Below are 15,048 nucleotides of genomic sequence, written 5' to 3' on the forward strand. Positions count from 1 at the left end.
AAGCTCTTTAATCACCACTTTATTAAATCAGGATTCCTATATGACTCAGCCATGCCTCCTTGTCCGTCCAACATTTCCTCATCCTCCACCCATCCTTCTCCCTCTTTTTCCCCTGCCTCGAAACAAATGTTATCCCTGCAGGCAGTCACTGAGTCGAAGGGGCTAAAGGAGCTCCTTAAAGTTGACCCCAAAAAAACATCTTGGGTCAGATGGTTTAGACCCTTTTCTTCTTTAAGGTTGCTGCCCCTACCATCGCCAAGTCTATCTCAAACCTTTTAACCTGTCTTTCCTTTGTAGGTTCCCATTGCTTGGAAGGCAGCTACGGTTCATCCTTTATTTAAAGGGGGAGATCAAGCTGATCCTAACTGTTATAGGCCTATTTCTATTTTGTCCTGTTTATCAAACGTTTTGGAAAAACTAAATTGACTGGTTTTCTTGATGTCTATAGTATTCTCTCGGGTATGCAATCTGGTTTCCGCTCAGGTTATGGATGTGTCACTGCAACCGTAAAGGTCCTGAATGATGTCACCATTGCCCTTGATTCTAAGCAATATTGAGCTGTTATTTTTATTGACTTGGCCAAAGCTTTTGATACAGTAGACCATTCCATTCTTGTGGGCCGGCTAAAGAGTATTGGTGTATCTAAGGGGTCTTTGGGCTGCTTTGCTAACTACCTATCAAAGAGTGCAGTGTATAAAGTCAGACAATCTGCTGTCTCAGCCACTGCCTGTCACCAAGGGAGTACCCCAAGGCTTGATCCTAGGCCCCACACTCTTCTCAATTTACATCAACAACATAGCTCAGACAGTAGGAAGCTCTCTCATCTATTTATATGCAGATGACACAGTCTTACACTCAGCTGGCCCCTCCCCGGAGTTGATGTGTGTTGATGCTAATATTATGTACAATATATAATTATGTTTCCATATGATAACAATAGCCTAATATATTCCATATGCTGTAAACTATTGTCTTTTAACAGTTTCACTCAATTCATTCTAATCAACCTAATAATTATGACACACCCCTCACTACTGTCATTGGTTGCACTAATTGCACTGTTTGTCTACAAAACCTGGTTCAAGCATTCATGGCATTAGTGTTTTACCGAGTAGATTACTGGGACTGTATTAGTATGGACTGTGCAACTGTTTGTTTTTATAGCTTACAGTTCATTCGCTGTTGGTCAGCACCTCTACACTAAATAATTGTCGTTGTGTGTACACCAGCTAATGCTTTTCATTAGTCATGACAATGCAACAGAGATACAGGTAAATCATTTAATTGTAATAATTTAATCAAAGAGGAAAGTCATTCCATAAACCCTGGTAGAAGGATGTGATTAAAAAACATCAGGCTACGCTTCCTACTTAATTTTTAAAGACCTTACAGTATCTTAATTATTTAAAAGTACAGTTGATTCCTGATAAGTGCGCATTGTATGCAAAGTGCAAAAAACCTCATTAGTGCATTGTAGCTCAATCGTCCCATTTCAAATACAGCCTGGATAGATACAGGTTATGTGCATGTTCCGGTTAGCTCTCACATATGACTGTCCAAAGACATTGGATTTATCAGGAGTTCACTGTACTTCACGTTACTCCATCTTTTGTACATGTTTCTCATTCCTCCCCTTTAGCACCCATCTATACATGTACTATTCTCAAACAGGAAGTAGAGGACTGAAAGAACAAGCAGAAAACAGTACAGCAAGGGGCTGACAACACTGCCTCCTTGTGGACTATATGGAGCAGTACAGGCAGGGCAAGGGGAAGCTTTATGCTTCAGTAGGCTACATACTGGTTATATCTGGTAACATGGAGCAGTGCAGGCAGGGCGAGGGGCAGCCTCCTTTTTCAAGTGTTAATGTCATGTCCACAAGTACAGTAAAATGCCTTTATTGCTAGCCTCAAACCTAACAATGCAGTAATCAATATGTATCACTAAAAAACGGTTCATGCTTCTGTTGGCTACATACGGGTTGGTCAAACTTCTAACACATGGAAATATCAGTGGTTAACACAGGGTTGACTGAAAATAAGCTGTATTCTCTACTTACAAAACTAATTCTGAACTTTACTAAAGGCTTCTAATAAACCCTGATGCACCCTCAGAGAGCCTCCCATGCTGTTTACAACCCCACCATGTGCAGGTATGTTTCCTTCATTCAACCATGTTTTCTGGTGATGACCTCAGTCATCATTGGGCTTTGAGTTTCCTGTGGTTGTGGTGGCATGATCCATACTCACGACATCTGGTCTTGTTTGTAGAGTAAAGCCTACAGGGGGTGGGGGGCAGATAGAGAAGTAAATGAATGAGATCACATGTTTTGTTAACTGTCAGAAACCAAACCCCTGCTCATCCAGGTCAATAGATCACAGAAGGGCTCAGAATGATGAAAAGTTAAATTATCTAATAACGAGTGACTATAGGGCTATATCCCAAATGGTGCCCTATTCTCTAAAGTGCACTACTTTGGACCAGAGCCATATGGGAATAGGGTGCCATTTGGGACGTAGTCTAGAGTATTTCAGGGTCACTGACGATAGCTGAACTGTGTCCCACCCACCTCCTCTGGTAAAGGTAGAGGAGAAACAGAATCTCATCCCTGAAGCAGCCCAGCTGGTGGGATGGGTGTGTGCTGAAGACACAGGCAAAGGCATCGTTGACGAATGTATTGACTGCCTAAAGAGAAGGCACAAGAATGCTTAATTCTCACTCTGAATGCACCCCCAATGAAACCCTATTCCCTATAGTGCACTACTTTTGACCAGGGCCCATAGGATGCACTATGGAATAGAGGGCCATTTGGGATGCATACACAGTGTCAATGTGAAGAAGAACAGACAACTTGATGACACTTTAGATGGACTTTAGGTAAGCAGCTGCTTATCGCTCTAACAACAACAATGAATTATACTATAAAACAGTTACTACTCACTTTATACATCAATACGTTCCATTGCAAATGGCCCACGGACTTCAACTGAAGAAGAACAAGAGGAAGAAAAGAAAGTGAAGTGAAGATTTGTGTCAAAACAGAACATTTTACTCAGGGCTCATTATGCTCTAAATTAGGACAAAGTAAGACAAACCTTGAAGTTAATGAACAGCTGAGGAGCCATAGAGAGGAATCCAAAAGCATAAATCCCTGCAGGGGGAAGCCCAGTTTCAGTTGGAATTATTGATATTACCCACTAATACAAGATGTAGGATCTTAATTTGACCTTTATTGTCAAAGCAAAATAATGCTGCAGCAACATGAGTTGAATGTTTAGTCCATGTTGCTTGATTGGTGGTTAAGCTATTAGCTGGCCAAAAGTAGGCTATATGTAATGTGCAATAACGTTGCACATATCGCCGTGTGTTAGTGTGGGTATTCAGCGAATTTATGTCAATGTGAACCTTGTGAACCAGCCTGATCTCTCGGTAGGGCACATTCTGTTTCACTTCACAGTACAACAAATAGTGAGTGCATCGTTCAGTCTGCTTGACCAGGCTAGTGTTAAAGATCTATATCAAATATTGTATTTGTGTGATCAATTGATATTACATTCAAAATATAACCTCCAAGGAGGGTTGATAGAGTATGTGTAAACTTACCACTGACAAGGCTGTTGATTAACCATGAATAGTAGCTGTCAAAATAAAATGTGAATATTAGATAAGTTGATGATCAATGTCCTCATCAAACCTATTTAGTTATATTTTAAATGTAATTAAACTCCAGACTTGTCTTACTTTTTATACCTCAGGTATACCAGAGAGAAGATGGCTCCACTAATAGACAGAGGGTACACTAAATAAGACAGGCATTTCATTGCCTAGAAAATGGAGAACTGCATTAGAAAATACTTGTCTGCTTGATTTATGGTATTAGTGTTAAGAGGAACCAAACACACCACTAATTCAGCACTTACCTGTGTGTCATGTTGTATAGTCTTTCTCTCTGACTCATCAAATTTACCAACCTGAAGACAACCAGTTTCAAGGAATAATCCTGAATTTATACTACTGTTTGTTTTTAAACACTAAAAGATACATTTATTTCAATCAGTTTTTTCAATAACAGATTCTTAATTAAATCAACATATACTCATTGGCCCTCCATGCACACAACGTGAATAAACTATTTCTATACTTGTTTGTAATACGTACATGAACTATAGACCTAGAGGTTCTCCACTGTAGCTGTATTTTGGAGACCTTTTTCACCTTCCACACCTATAGGTAGAGGGAGAAGAAGGAATTCATGAGACCTGGTATGGTCACACAGAACCTTCTGCCATCCACAGCTATGGTTGGCAAAAAGCATTGATTATTTGTGTTGATGTTCTAAATCCTTTCCAAACTGCTGATTCATGGCAGATACCTCAATTGTGGTTCCTATTCCAACAGGAATGAGACCTAGCAAGCTGCTTTGTTCCTCCAGCATTTTCAGGAGAATCACTATGGTGCTAAAGCATCTCCACAGCACTGGAACAGAACAGCATAGAGAAACAGATAGAGCTGGGTTAGTTACTGTATTATTGACTGTATGTTTGTTTTACTCCATGTGTAACTCTGTGTTGTTGTATGTGTCGAACTGCTTTGCTTTATCTTGGCCAGGTCGCAGTTGTAAATGAGAACTTGTTCTCAACTTGCCAACCTGGTTAAATAAAGGTGAAATAAAATAAAATAAAATAAAAAAAGTTCTGAGGTAGATGGGAGTAGATCAGTAGATTCGTGTGCTGCTGGAGGTAGTGTTTGTGGGCGGATGGTGGGTTTATCCAGAGGCCTGCCATGGATAACTATCTGTAGTACTGATACCCAAATCTACACAAACTGTCCCAAATGGTACCCTATTCCCTATGTAGTGCACTACCATGGTCAAAAGTAGTGTACTATAGAGGGAATAGGGTGCAATTTGGAACGTATTTCAAGCCTGACACCTCATCTTCCCTAACTCAATTAGGAAATTGGCATGAAACCTTGGATGCATAAATAAGAACATGAAATGCATTATAATAAAGATCACTCTCACCTGTTTTACGAGACATGCCCACCATGTTTTTCTTCTTCCTCCAAAAGCTTATGTCATTTTTAAAGGCCAGGAATTCAAATATGAACTGAAAAATTAGACAAAGAACACTGTAGATGGCTGACATGATTTGAAATGATCTTTGTGATAGAAGTCATGAACTCTCATAGACAAATCACTTACATGGAATGCGGTCACCAAGGTAGTCAATGCTAACAGGTACAAGTTGTTGTCCACAAGAACACCTTTGATTTCATCTATATTCACCTCAGTGAACCCTGTAATAAATGAAGCAAAAAAAAGTCATTTTACAAGAAGTTGACAAACGTATGTTGTTATCTCAGTAGTTTAGAAGGAGGGCTAAAGTAATAAACTAACCAAAACGTTTCAGTGAAAACATTACATCCTGCATGTGGATCCAGAGACGGAATTGCCTCAGCGATAGGCCTTCGTAGGATATTGTAAGAGGTAGTTTGGTTGTGGAGCCGTTAATCTCCTACAAACACATGCTGTAAAAACAAGTATCCTCCAAGCCCTCTTTGTGAGGCATGTTTTAATGTTCTTGAAAGTAGTATTTATAACTGTAATATAATTTACAAGAAGAGTAACATCTCACCATCATGTCCTTTACCCTGACGCTGAGTTCATCAATATGTAAAAGTGGCAGATATACCATCCTGTTCTCATCCTGAAATCTAAAACACGAGACAAAATATCTGAAATACAAAACATCCATATTTCTCACCATCTCTGTAGCTAGCTCTCCATAATGTGAGTGATGCTGTGCTATATAAGTGTACTGTAGGCCTTGTAGTGCACACCCACTCCCCAAATAAACACACTCACACAATACAAACATTTTATATGAGACTTACACTCTCATGTAGCGCCGGACATCACTTGGCAAGGTCCCTCTGTTGAAGGTGAAGTCCTCTGACATCATGTTTAGGGTTAGACGGGACCTCCAGTGAGAGATGGGTCTGTCTACTACTCGAGGAGCAGTGGCAGCATGTTTCTGAGAAAAGGCAAGACCAGGAGAAGCCATGAAGGAGATGATCAAATGGGTCAACCAAACAGAGCCGTTACAGCTGATCTTTTGCCAGTCCAGACTGAAACATAGAGGAATCGTTTTGTTGTCTTACTTTGAGGACCTCTTTAGCAGAGCTGAGATTTTTTCGGGACATCATGTAGGTGCTGAGCTGGGCAACATGATGGACCTGCCGGTTATCCTGCAAGGGAGACACTCCAAACTTGTGTACATAAACCAATGTGTGCAGAGTCCCGTTGTTACGTGTTGCCAACGGCAGGGATACATTCACCACCCTTTAAATCAAGAAAAGCAATGGTGACAGGTGAGAGATATAGGCTTCTGTCCCAAATGACACCATAGTGTCTATATAGTGCACTACTTTAGACCAGGGACCATAGGGAATACAGTGTCATTAGGGATGCAGCCCATAACCTTATCTTTATACTCGACTAAAAGTGACATGCTATTTCTACGCCACATGACTGCAGATTTAAATGGGACTTCGGCCTACCTTTCAAATTTAGAATGTATGTCAAAGTCATCTATCTTGATGATGAGGTTGAGTTCACTGTGGTCAGGCCTCAAACTGGAGAAAATGCTGAGCTGTTAAAATAAATGAGACTTTGCATTGATTCAATTCAATTTATCTTTATGGGCTCTGAAAGACACTTCTTGTGCACCATGGTCACTAATTAAATTGTGATGCATGAATTCTCTGACCAAATACAATAGCTAAAAATTATTAATTGCACTAAAAACCTACCCTAAATCTAGGGTTTCACTGCAGTATGTGTAAGATCAAGGCCACTATTTACCTGGAGACGAGGTCTTTCTGCAAGATAGGAAGAAATGCAGTCTCCTTTACCTCTCTCACAAGGCTTGGTGTACACAAAGCCATAAATCACCCAGCAGGTGTGTGACATATACACGACGAACACTCCTAGTAAAATCTTTGTCAGATAAGTCCTTTTGAATAGGTCCTTTGAACTCGTCGGCTTTGAATAGCACGAAGGGAACATACTGGTATGAAATGTAAAAATAAAAAACGACCAAAACGAATGGTGGACATTGACAGCTAAAGCTAGGAGTATAGGACCACAAAAGTGCGTCAATGATATCAGAAAATATACAATTTGTCAAATCAGGCGCATCATGCCGCTCCGCATCTTCTAACCCAGAACTGTATCCAGGCAGCACGCGGAGACGCCTATTCGGTGATGGTGGTGATGCTGCGTCTCCTCGGTCTACGTCACGTCAAATACTGGGTGACGAATGGGTGCCCACAGTGGTACCCACAATGTGAAAACACAGCCCTCAATGTGATGTATACTTTCAGCATAGGGAAATTACATTTCGTGGATAAATTGGAAAATGTGTAGGGTGTTTTGTTTCTTCCCGAACATTTACGGAAATCTCAAGTAAGGTTTTCTTTCGTTGAACAACTTCATTGGTTGAAATTGATTCATCCTCTCGAGTTCAGGGTCATGCACGAGCACGTGTTACTGTAACACCAAAACACCCCAATGCCTGCTGGTTGTAGTTGCTCTGAGCCAGCTGTCCCTGTGTTTAGGAGGAATAACGTATCTTGGATTTAGCAATACCAGATGCAAGCCTATTGTTATTTTACTCACATATGGCACTTTTTTGCGACAGGTTGAGAAGTTCGTTCGGGAAGCACGAGCTAGTCTCCTGCTAGCGGCATAGAAGTTTGTTCGCTAACGTTAGCAGTTAGCTAACTTACTAGCTAGCGCCTTGTTTGCGTGCTAACTAGCTAAATAAAGGGGATACCTAGTTAGTTTTACAACTGCATGCATTCAACTGAAATGTGTCTTCTGAATTTAACCCAACCCCTCTGAATCAAAGAGGGGCTGCCTTAATCGACATCTACGTCTTCGGCGCCCGGGAAACAGTGGGTTAACTGCCTTGCTCAGGGGCAGAACGACAGCTTTTTACCTTGTCAGCTCGGGGATTTGATCCAGCATTTTACCCGACTTTGGACTGAAACGGTTGTATGATTTTGCAGAACAGTGCTGATAAGTTTACTAGCTACCTAGCCTACGTTAGTGATTCTGTTCCGGATGCAAGTGGAATAACCAGTAATGCAACTGATCAGCTGGCTAGACCAACAAAGTTGCTAAATAACTAAGGACACTTTGCTAAAATGCAGTGGTGCTGAACAAAGCAATGGAATCTTGTTTCAAGTCGTTCACCATGGGTGGTCTTCGGAGATCTCTGGACATTAAATTCAGGGTCCTCGCCGGCTTTTTGACCTGCAGAACAGTGAGTTGTTCCAGATCACCTATAAAATGCCAACTCTCCAAGCATCAGCCGGTGACGAGGGGGAAAGCAACACTGTTGCGATCATGTCCGTCTGGTAGGCGATGTAACATTTTTACTGTTATGGCTAGACCTAGCTGCACAAGGCTACTCCCGCCTCCAGTAGTTGATTTAGGGGTGTTGGGGAGACTACATACATTTATTTGTTTAAGAGACATCTGGATACTGTGTATCAGGATTGTGTGGTCATTTACACAGGTGGTTCAAAAGATCCAAGGACAGGATGTACTGGGTCAGCATTTGTAGTGCAGGGATGTGGGGTGGAAGTCAGGAAACGTATTACAGATCATCTGGCTGTGGAGCTGATGGCCATACTGTTGGCCTTCCAGTGGCTGGAGGAAGTCAAGCCAGACATAGTAGTTATTTGCTCTGATTCATGTGCAGTGTTAATGAGTCTCCAGTCCTTTAGCTCATGTAGCAGACAATACCTGCTTTCCAAAGTGCTACAAACCCATGGCAGGAATAGACAGATTAGTATACAGATAAGATTGACTTGGGTCCCAGCCCATGTAGGGGTGGAGGGGAACGAGGCAGTTGATGTACTGGTGAAACCAGCACTTAGTAGTGTTGATGTTGTCGTTTCAATGAGCCATGCAGTGGCAAAAAGCCTGATGTGGACAGTGAAGGTGCAGAGATGGCAGGAGCAGTGGAATAGAGATACTATGGGCCGGCATTTATTTCAAGTACAGAGGAAAGTTGGGGAGGGCGCCAGGAAAGAACAGAAGAGAGGAGGCTATTCTTACAAGATTAAGAGTGGGACACAACCAGTTGAATATGTCCTTAAATGTGACAACAAAGCATCCAACATGAAAGTGTGGTTATTGCCAGGAAACAGAGACTGTGGAGCATGCATTGCTACACTGTGGGTAGTATCAGAGGGAAAGAGAGAGGCTGAGATCTAATATGAGGGAGAAGGGGAAACAGGAAGTTAGTTTAGAGTATATTAAGTAGAACGTCATTAGATATAGTCTCAAATATTTAATTTTTTTTTAAGAGCAACGGGGCTGGCAGGTAGGATTTAGTTTCTCCCCGTCTCTGGCCCACACTCCAGTACAGTAGGTCATGCACCATAAGATTGGATGCCAACTGCTGATAAACCCCCCTGAAAAGGAAGATCTAGCTGCAACACAAATGTTGTTGTTGGCTAATGGATTATTAATGTTGTTTAATTGGCAGCATATTTCATTCGCCATAGAGGAACTGAGGCATCCCTCTCCAGTGTGGCTCCTGCTTTTGTTATGGTAAGTGGCAAGTTTTAGTTGTGTCAATCATATCCAATTTGAAATTGTTATTCTAGTCTCTCCTGAATGTTATGTCTGTCAGCAGTATATCGGACATGATCAAATGTTTATCAACATTGACAATGCCAACATTCTATTAAAAAAAAGGTTGCTTCTGCAAAATGCAAGAAGAGAGAACCAATGTGTCAGTTCTTTGTGACTACCTATATTGTTCACCTGAGGGAGTGTGTGGAATGTATCTAGAAGTTCTACAGAAATATACTGGCAGTAGCTACAACTGTGCTCTTCTGTCATAGATGAAATTTGACAAAGATGGAAATGTAACCACATTTGGTAAGTATTGGAACATCTATTGTCCTCATTAGCTTGCCCATTATTAGCTTTTCTTTAGTTTTCTGTTCTCACAAGGACTACATCGAAATGCAATTGTTTATTGTACTTTGTTACTGACAAGGTATTTGCCCTTCCTATACATTTTGAGTGTGACTTCTGACCCCTGGTCTGATTCCTATCGCAGAGAAGAAGAAGATGGAGCTGTATCATGAGCTGAGTCTGCAGGCCAGAGACCTCAGGTTCCAACACCTCACCAGCATCACCGCTAGGAACAACAACATCATCATTCGCATGGAGGTAGCTACATATTGTTTTTGTTTCGTGTTACAGAGTTATGCTGAAGGTACTGTTAGCTAAACTGCTGCATTTGTCACCTGTCGTGACAGCTAGCCTCAAATTATCCTCTAACTTTTAGAGAATCCTATGATTAAAAAAACAAGTAGAAAATCGCACACTAGAAAAGACAGGTGACCGAACTTGACTCGTTTTTGCACCTGAACCGAGTCTGTTCTTGTGTCTTCAGGCCTTGAAGGCAGTAGTGACCCCCAATAGCCTGTTGGTGTTGGATTTCCGAGGTCTGGGATTGGAGAGATGGCTGGTCCTGGAGTTGGCTCCACAGTTGAATGGGGATCATGGAGCTCTGGCCACTCATTCACTGCCATTTGAGTTCAGAGCCCTTGAAGCTATTCTGCAGCACAGGGTAAGACACACGCTACGCAATCACTCATTTACTATTCATTTATCACAACAATTGTTCACACTTTATTTGGATAGTCCCATATTGATGATCTACTCATGGTCATACTATCTGTTGATAAGGAACTGTTGCTAGGGTAAGGGTTGAGTTCAGAGTTCGGATCAATCAATTACATTTATTCACAAAGCTCTTTTTTACATCAGCAGATGTCACAAAGTGCTATACAGAAACCCAGCCTAAAACCACAAACAGCAAGCAATGCAGATGTAGAAACACTGTGGCTAGGAACAACTCCCTAGAAAGGCGGGAACCTAGGAAGAAACCTAGAGAGGAACCAGCCTCTGAGGGGTGGCCAGTCCTCTTCTGGCTGTGCCGGGTGGAGATTAAAAGAGTACGTGGCCATTAAGGCCAGATTGTTCTTCAAGATGTTCAAATGTTCATAGATGACCAGCAGGGTCAAATAATGATCAGTGGTTGAAGAGGGTGCAACAGGTCAGTACCTCAGGATAAGGGTTAGTGGATAGTTAGTTGATATGTTGTTGACAGTTATTGAACATCTACAAACCATCTACTTGGGACTATCCAAATAAAGTGTCACCTGGTATTTGTTTACGCATGTATGTGTCTGTTTGTTTTGTGTATAGGTAAACACCCTTCAGGCTCGACTGAATGAGGTTCACCCTGTCATCCTGGACATTCTAGAGTCACTTGTGGATCCTAAACTACTCTCTGCAGATCGCAGCAAACTGCATATACTTCTTCAGAACAGCAAGAAGTGAGTGGAAAAGCAATGCCAGTCACATCATGATAAGGAGCGTTGCTGCTTTTGTATGTAACGTTTGGTTCATCTTATCAAGGCAGATCCTCTATTATGGGCTTTGGGCCAGTAACTGAAAGGTTTCTGGTTCGAATCCGAGCCGACTATGTGAAATATCTGTCAATGTGCCCTTGAGCGAGGCACTTAACCCTAATTGCTCCTGTAAGTCACTCTGGATTTGAGCATCAGCTAAATTACTAAAATGTATTGTAGGTGTAGAACAGATGAACACCTATGGTTATAGTTGGGCCAGGGCCATTGTATGGATCTAGAAATCCTGCACTAGAAGGCGTGGCTGGTTTAGCTCTGTGTCGTCAATCTCATTCCCTTTCTCCATCCTGATTCGGGAGACTTCCAACCGGGATTTTGCAAGTTACCAGAATTTTTCAATCCTAACTGTTTTCTGCCCAGCCTGTCAGAGCTGGAGACAGACATCAAGGTCTTCAAGGACAGTCTGCTGAAGATCCTAGACGAAGAGGAGATGATCGAGGAGCTTTGTGTCACCAAATGGACGGATCCACGTGTGTTGTAAGTGAAATTTCAACATGCAGATTTTGTAGGCACATGGTACTTCATGAGATTATTTGTGTTCATTGTACACGTTTTTCATTATGGTGGGAGTGAGCGGACAACGGGAGGGTTGTTGGCGTCAATACGTCAGGGGTCACACTTGATATAAACCTCCTGAACTGCTCATTGGGCACGGCACTGTGGCTGCTCTGTGGTCCAGCCTTTTAAACCTAGTCTGTGAGTGTGTCTGAGGGGTTGGTACAGCAGGAGACACATTTCTCTCGTTTTTCTTAAGAGTTGTTGGATGAAGGCTTTATTGGTCTCTCTTGTTGTTGTGTGTGTCTCTGGAGGCAGTGAGGAGAGCAGTCTGGGCATTGATCATGCTGAGGAGATGGAGCTTCTCCTGGAGAACTACTTCATGCAGGCTGAGGAGCTGGGCAACACGACCAGGGAGCTCAAGGGCCTGATAGACGACTCCGAGAGTGTTATCTTCATCAACCTGGACAGGTACTGACAACTAAACCCTGTCTGTGTCCTTGTTTCCTAATATAGTGCAGTATGTTTGACCAGGGCCCATAGGCCTCAAAAGTAAATCAAATCAAATCAAATTTTATTTGTCACATACACATGGTTAGCAGATGTTAATGCGAGTGTAGCGAAACGCTACATAGTCCACTATGTAGGGAATAGGGCAGGGGTTCTCCAACCTTTTGGGCCCGGGGACCCCTTTTGTGATTGAAAATTAATCAGGGACCCCCTCATCAGAACACACCTCGAGTGAGATAAAAACAAATAGCATACAAAAAGTTTTTCTATGACTTCAGCAGGTCATGGCCAGACGAACCAAGTCTGGGGCCCTGGGAAGGAACATTTTTAAAGGCCCGTCTCTTGACATCAGATACAACATTTTGCAGTTTTCAAGCCAATATCCTGTAATTCTACACATTTTGTCACTTGCCAGAGATTATTTTGTTGTTGCAGCTTTAAGAGACAAAACGTTGTAGTTTTAAAGCTTCAATGACTTCCAAATGTATAGTTGGTGAAGTACTGTGTATATCAATATCCCTGTGATCCTCCCAGGCCCATGTTGCCCAGGGTTAAAAACATACATTGTAGATGAATAATATTATATTTGATTGTATTACACACTAAACTTATTTCACAGATCCCTTGGCCAAAATGTGTTTAACCTGTTGTTAGTCATATTTAAGGGGGGCCGTCAGTTATGCATCTCTGGTATAGTGTAATAGTCATGCTGCGTCGCCAGTTATGCATCTCTGGTATAGTGTAATAGTCATGCTGCGTCACCAGTTATCCATCTCTGGTATAGTGTAATAGTCATGCTGCGTCGCCAGTTATGCATCTCTGGTATAGTGTAATAGTCATGCTGCGTCACCAGTTATGCATCTCTGGTATAGTGTAATAGTCATGCTGCGTCGCCAGTTATGCATCTCTGGTATAGTGTAATAGTCATGCTGCGTCGCCAGTTATGCATCTCTGGTATAGTGTAATAGTCATGCTGCGTCACCAGTTATGCATCTCTGGTATAGTGTAATAGTCATGCTGCGTCCATACAAAATATGCTGGCAGAATTATCTAGCTAGACAAAAATAAATCAGTTTAAGTGTATTGCTGATTTAACTGGCTTTTGGTAGACTTCATTTGTCCTGATGTTGTTTTCTGTTCTAAGCTGCATTTAATGCTATCAGGAGAACTAGCCTGTTTTTCCAACTGCTGAACATGGCATTTTCCTTTTCTCCTGTTGTTAATTGGCTTAACCAGCTCTCTGTTAGTCAGGCCTAGTTTGTCACCATCCCATTTCCGTCTGTCCCCATGGGCCATGGCCCACCCAGTCACCGGAACGTGATGATGCGTCTGAACCTGCAGCTCACCATGGGGACCTTCTCACTCTCCCTATTTGGCCTGATGGGCGTCGCCTTCGGGATGAACTTGGAATCCACGTTTGAGGAGGTTAATGATATGTGTTGATGATAAAGCTTTAATCTTAGAAATTACACATGAGACACTTTAACAATGAGTTTGTTAACCTGGCAACACATGCTCATTGTAAACTAGCCAGCTGCAGCAATGTAATATTGCTAAATGGCAGATGAACCTGAGGTGAAGGATGACTGGCTCAGTGTGTGGTCCATAGAGATATAACGCTAGATCGAACAGAGTTTTATCTATGGTGTCGTGTTTGTTCCCCCAGGACCCCAAGGTGTTCTGGCTGGTGACAGGCTTCATGTTCCTGGGTAGTGGACTAATCTGGAGGAGACTGCTCTCGTTCCTGGGTCGACACCTTGAGCCTACCGTCCCCCCACAGGTAATTTAATAGTTAATTATTATTTATTTGGATATAAATGTGTATCATCTAATATGTAACGTGTATAACTCACTAATGGTCAATACCAGCCCCTGTCTGACATCTTGATCATGCTTAAACTCAGTGTTTCGTCTTGAGATCATTTCCATGACTTGTGTTGTTATAAAAAGCCTCTTTGTCCTCCCTAGATCCCAACAGTTTGGAAGAGAAACCAAATCAACTCAAAAGGAGGAGAGGTGAAGAGTGGACTAAGATGATAGTTCCTTGTTGCACCACCTCTCTGCTGAGGAATCTGAACTGTTTGACTGTTTTCATACTACAGTGAGATTTTCCACTCGTTTATTGCAGAGGAATGTTTTTTTTCTCTTCATAATCTCAATATCAGTTTTTTTGCAATTGGTTTAAGACTGTTGTAAGCAGTGTTAATGTATTTATTAACATCCTGGATATATTGTTATAATGAAGAACACTGTATACCTCCATCTGTATTCAAGGATACTGCACCAATTCTTACTGTCCAAAAACATGGTCCCACTGTTCACATAGTTTTGACTGACTATGCAGCTAATAAATAAAGATATAGAGTACTGAGCAGTCTCAAACTTTGAAAGAACTAAAACCCAAGGACCTTTCCTGTTTCAGCATGACAATGCAGCTATTCACAAAGCGAGGTCCATATAGAAATGGTTTGTCGAGATCGGTGTGGAAGAACTTGACTGGCCTGCACAGAGCCCTGA

At 41.9% G+C, this 15,048-nt stretch overlaps 2 protein-coding genes across 6 annotated transcripts; one reads left to right on the plus strand and one right to left on the minus strand.

Annotated features, from left to right (window-relative positions):
* Positions 1-1,266: 1,266 nt before the first annotated feature.
* On the minus strand, positions 1,267-7,904 carry LOC110507329 (lipid scramblase CLPTM1L). Its single transcript, XM_021587267.3, has 17 exons — positions 6,866-7,904; positions 6,562-6,653; positions 6,163-6,343; positions 5,896-6,035; positions 5,637-5,715; positions 5,399-5,516; positions 5,204-5,298; positions 5,024-5,108; positions 4,373-4,476; positions 4,159-4,224; positions 3,921-3,971; positions 3,742-3,824; positions 3,604-3,638; positions 3,096-3,151; positions 2,942-2,986; positions 2,570-2,685; positions 1,267-2,278 (listed from the first exon to the last, which is right to left on the minus strand). The coding sequence occupies exons 1-17, from the start codon at positions 7,067-7,069 to the stop codon at positions 2,200-2,202; spliced, it is 1,629 nt and encodes a 542-aa protein (XP_021442942.3). The 5' UTR covers positions 7,070-7,904; the 3' UTR covers positions 1,267-2,199.
* LOC110493963 (magnesium transporter MRS2 homolog, mitochondrial) lies at positions 7,893-14,902 on the plus strand. 5 transcript variants are annotated; one of them, XR_016484036.1, is made up of 11 exons: positions 7,893-8,424; positions 9,564-9,628; positions 9,925-9,961; positions 10,146-10,258; positions 10,485-10,661; positions 11,303-11,433; positions 11,887-12,003; positions 12,336-12,492; positions 13,839-13,956; positions 14,198-14,311; positions 14,500-14,902. XR_016484036.1 is itself a non-coding variant. In XM_036937482.2 (11 exons), exons 1-11 carry the CDS (start codon positions 8,235-8,237, stop codon positions 14,566-14,568), a joined length of 1,284 nt encoding a protein of 427 aa, XP_036793377.2. In that variant the 5' UTR covers positions 7,893-8,234; the 3' UTR covers positions 14,569-14,902. The 5 variants fall into 5 exon arrangements, 2 of the variants coding, with proteins under 2 accessions (XP_036793377.2, XP_090044687.1); XM_036937482.2 differs by having other exon boundaries at positions 12,340-12,492; XM_090188561.1 differs by having other exon boundaries at positions 7,893-8,330; positions 12,340-12,492.
* Positions 14,903-15,048: the final 146 nt, after the last annotated feature.

The sequence above is a fragment of the Oncorhynchus mykiss genome, chromosome 2 (assembly GCF_057628025.1).
Source record: "Oncorhynchus mykiss isolate SJ-2025 chromosome 2, ASM5762802v1, whole genome shotgun sequence".
Lineage (NCBI taxonomy): Eukaryota > Metazoa > Chordata > Actinopteri > Salmoniformes > Salmonidae > Oncorhynchus > Oncorhynchus mykiss.

Excerpts from the sequence above, each read along its gene's own strand:
- LOC110507329 (XM_021587267.3), bottom strand. The coding sequence starts at position 7,069 with ATGTTCCCTTCGTGCTATTCAAAGCCGACGAGTTCAAAGGACCTATTC. Across the intron at positions 4,477-5,023 it reads GGGCATGTCTCGTAAAACAG|TGCTGTGGAGATGCTTTAGC; the intron begins GTGAGAGTGATC and ends GTTCTGTTCCAG. Across the intron at positions 2,987-3,095 it reads AGCTGTTCATTAACTTCAAG|TTGAAGTCCGTGGGCCATTT; the intron begins GTTTGTCTTACT and ends GTTCTTCTTCAG.
- LOC110493963 (XM_036937482.2), top strand. The coding sequence starts at position 8,235 with ATGGAATCTTGTTTCAAGTCGTTCACCATGGGTGGTCTTCGGAGATCT. Across the intron at positions 12,493-13,838 it reads ATCTTCATCAACCTGGACAG|TCACCGGAACGTGATGATGC; the intron begins GTACTGACAACT and ends TGGCCCACCCAG. Across the intron at positions 13,957-14,197 it reads TGGAATCCACGTTTGAGGAG|GACCCCAAGGTGTTCTGGCT; the intron begins GTTAATGATATG and ends TTGTTCCCCCAG.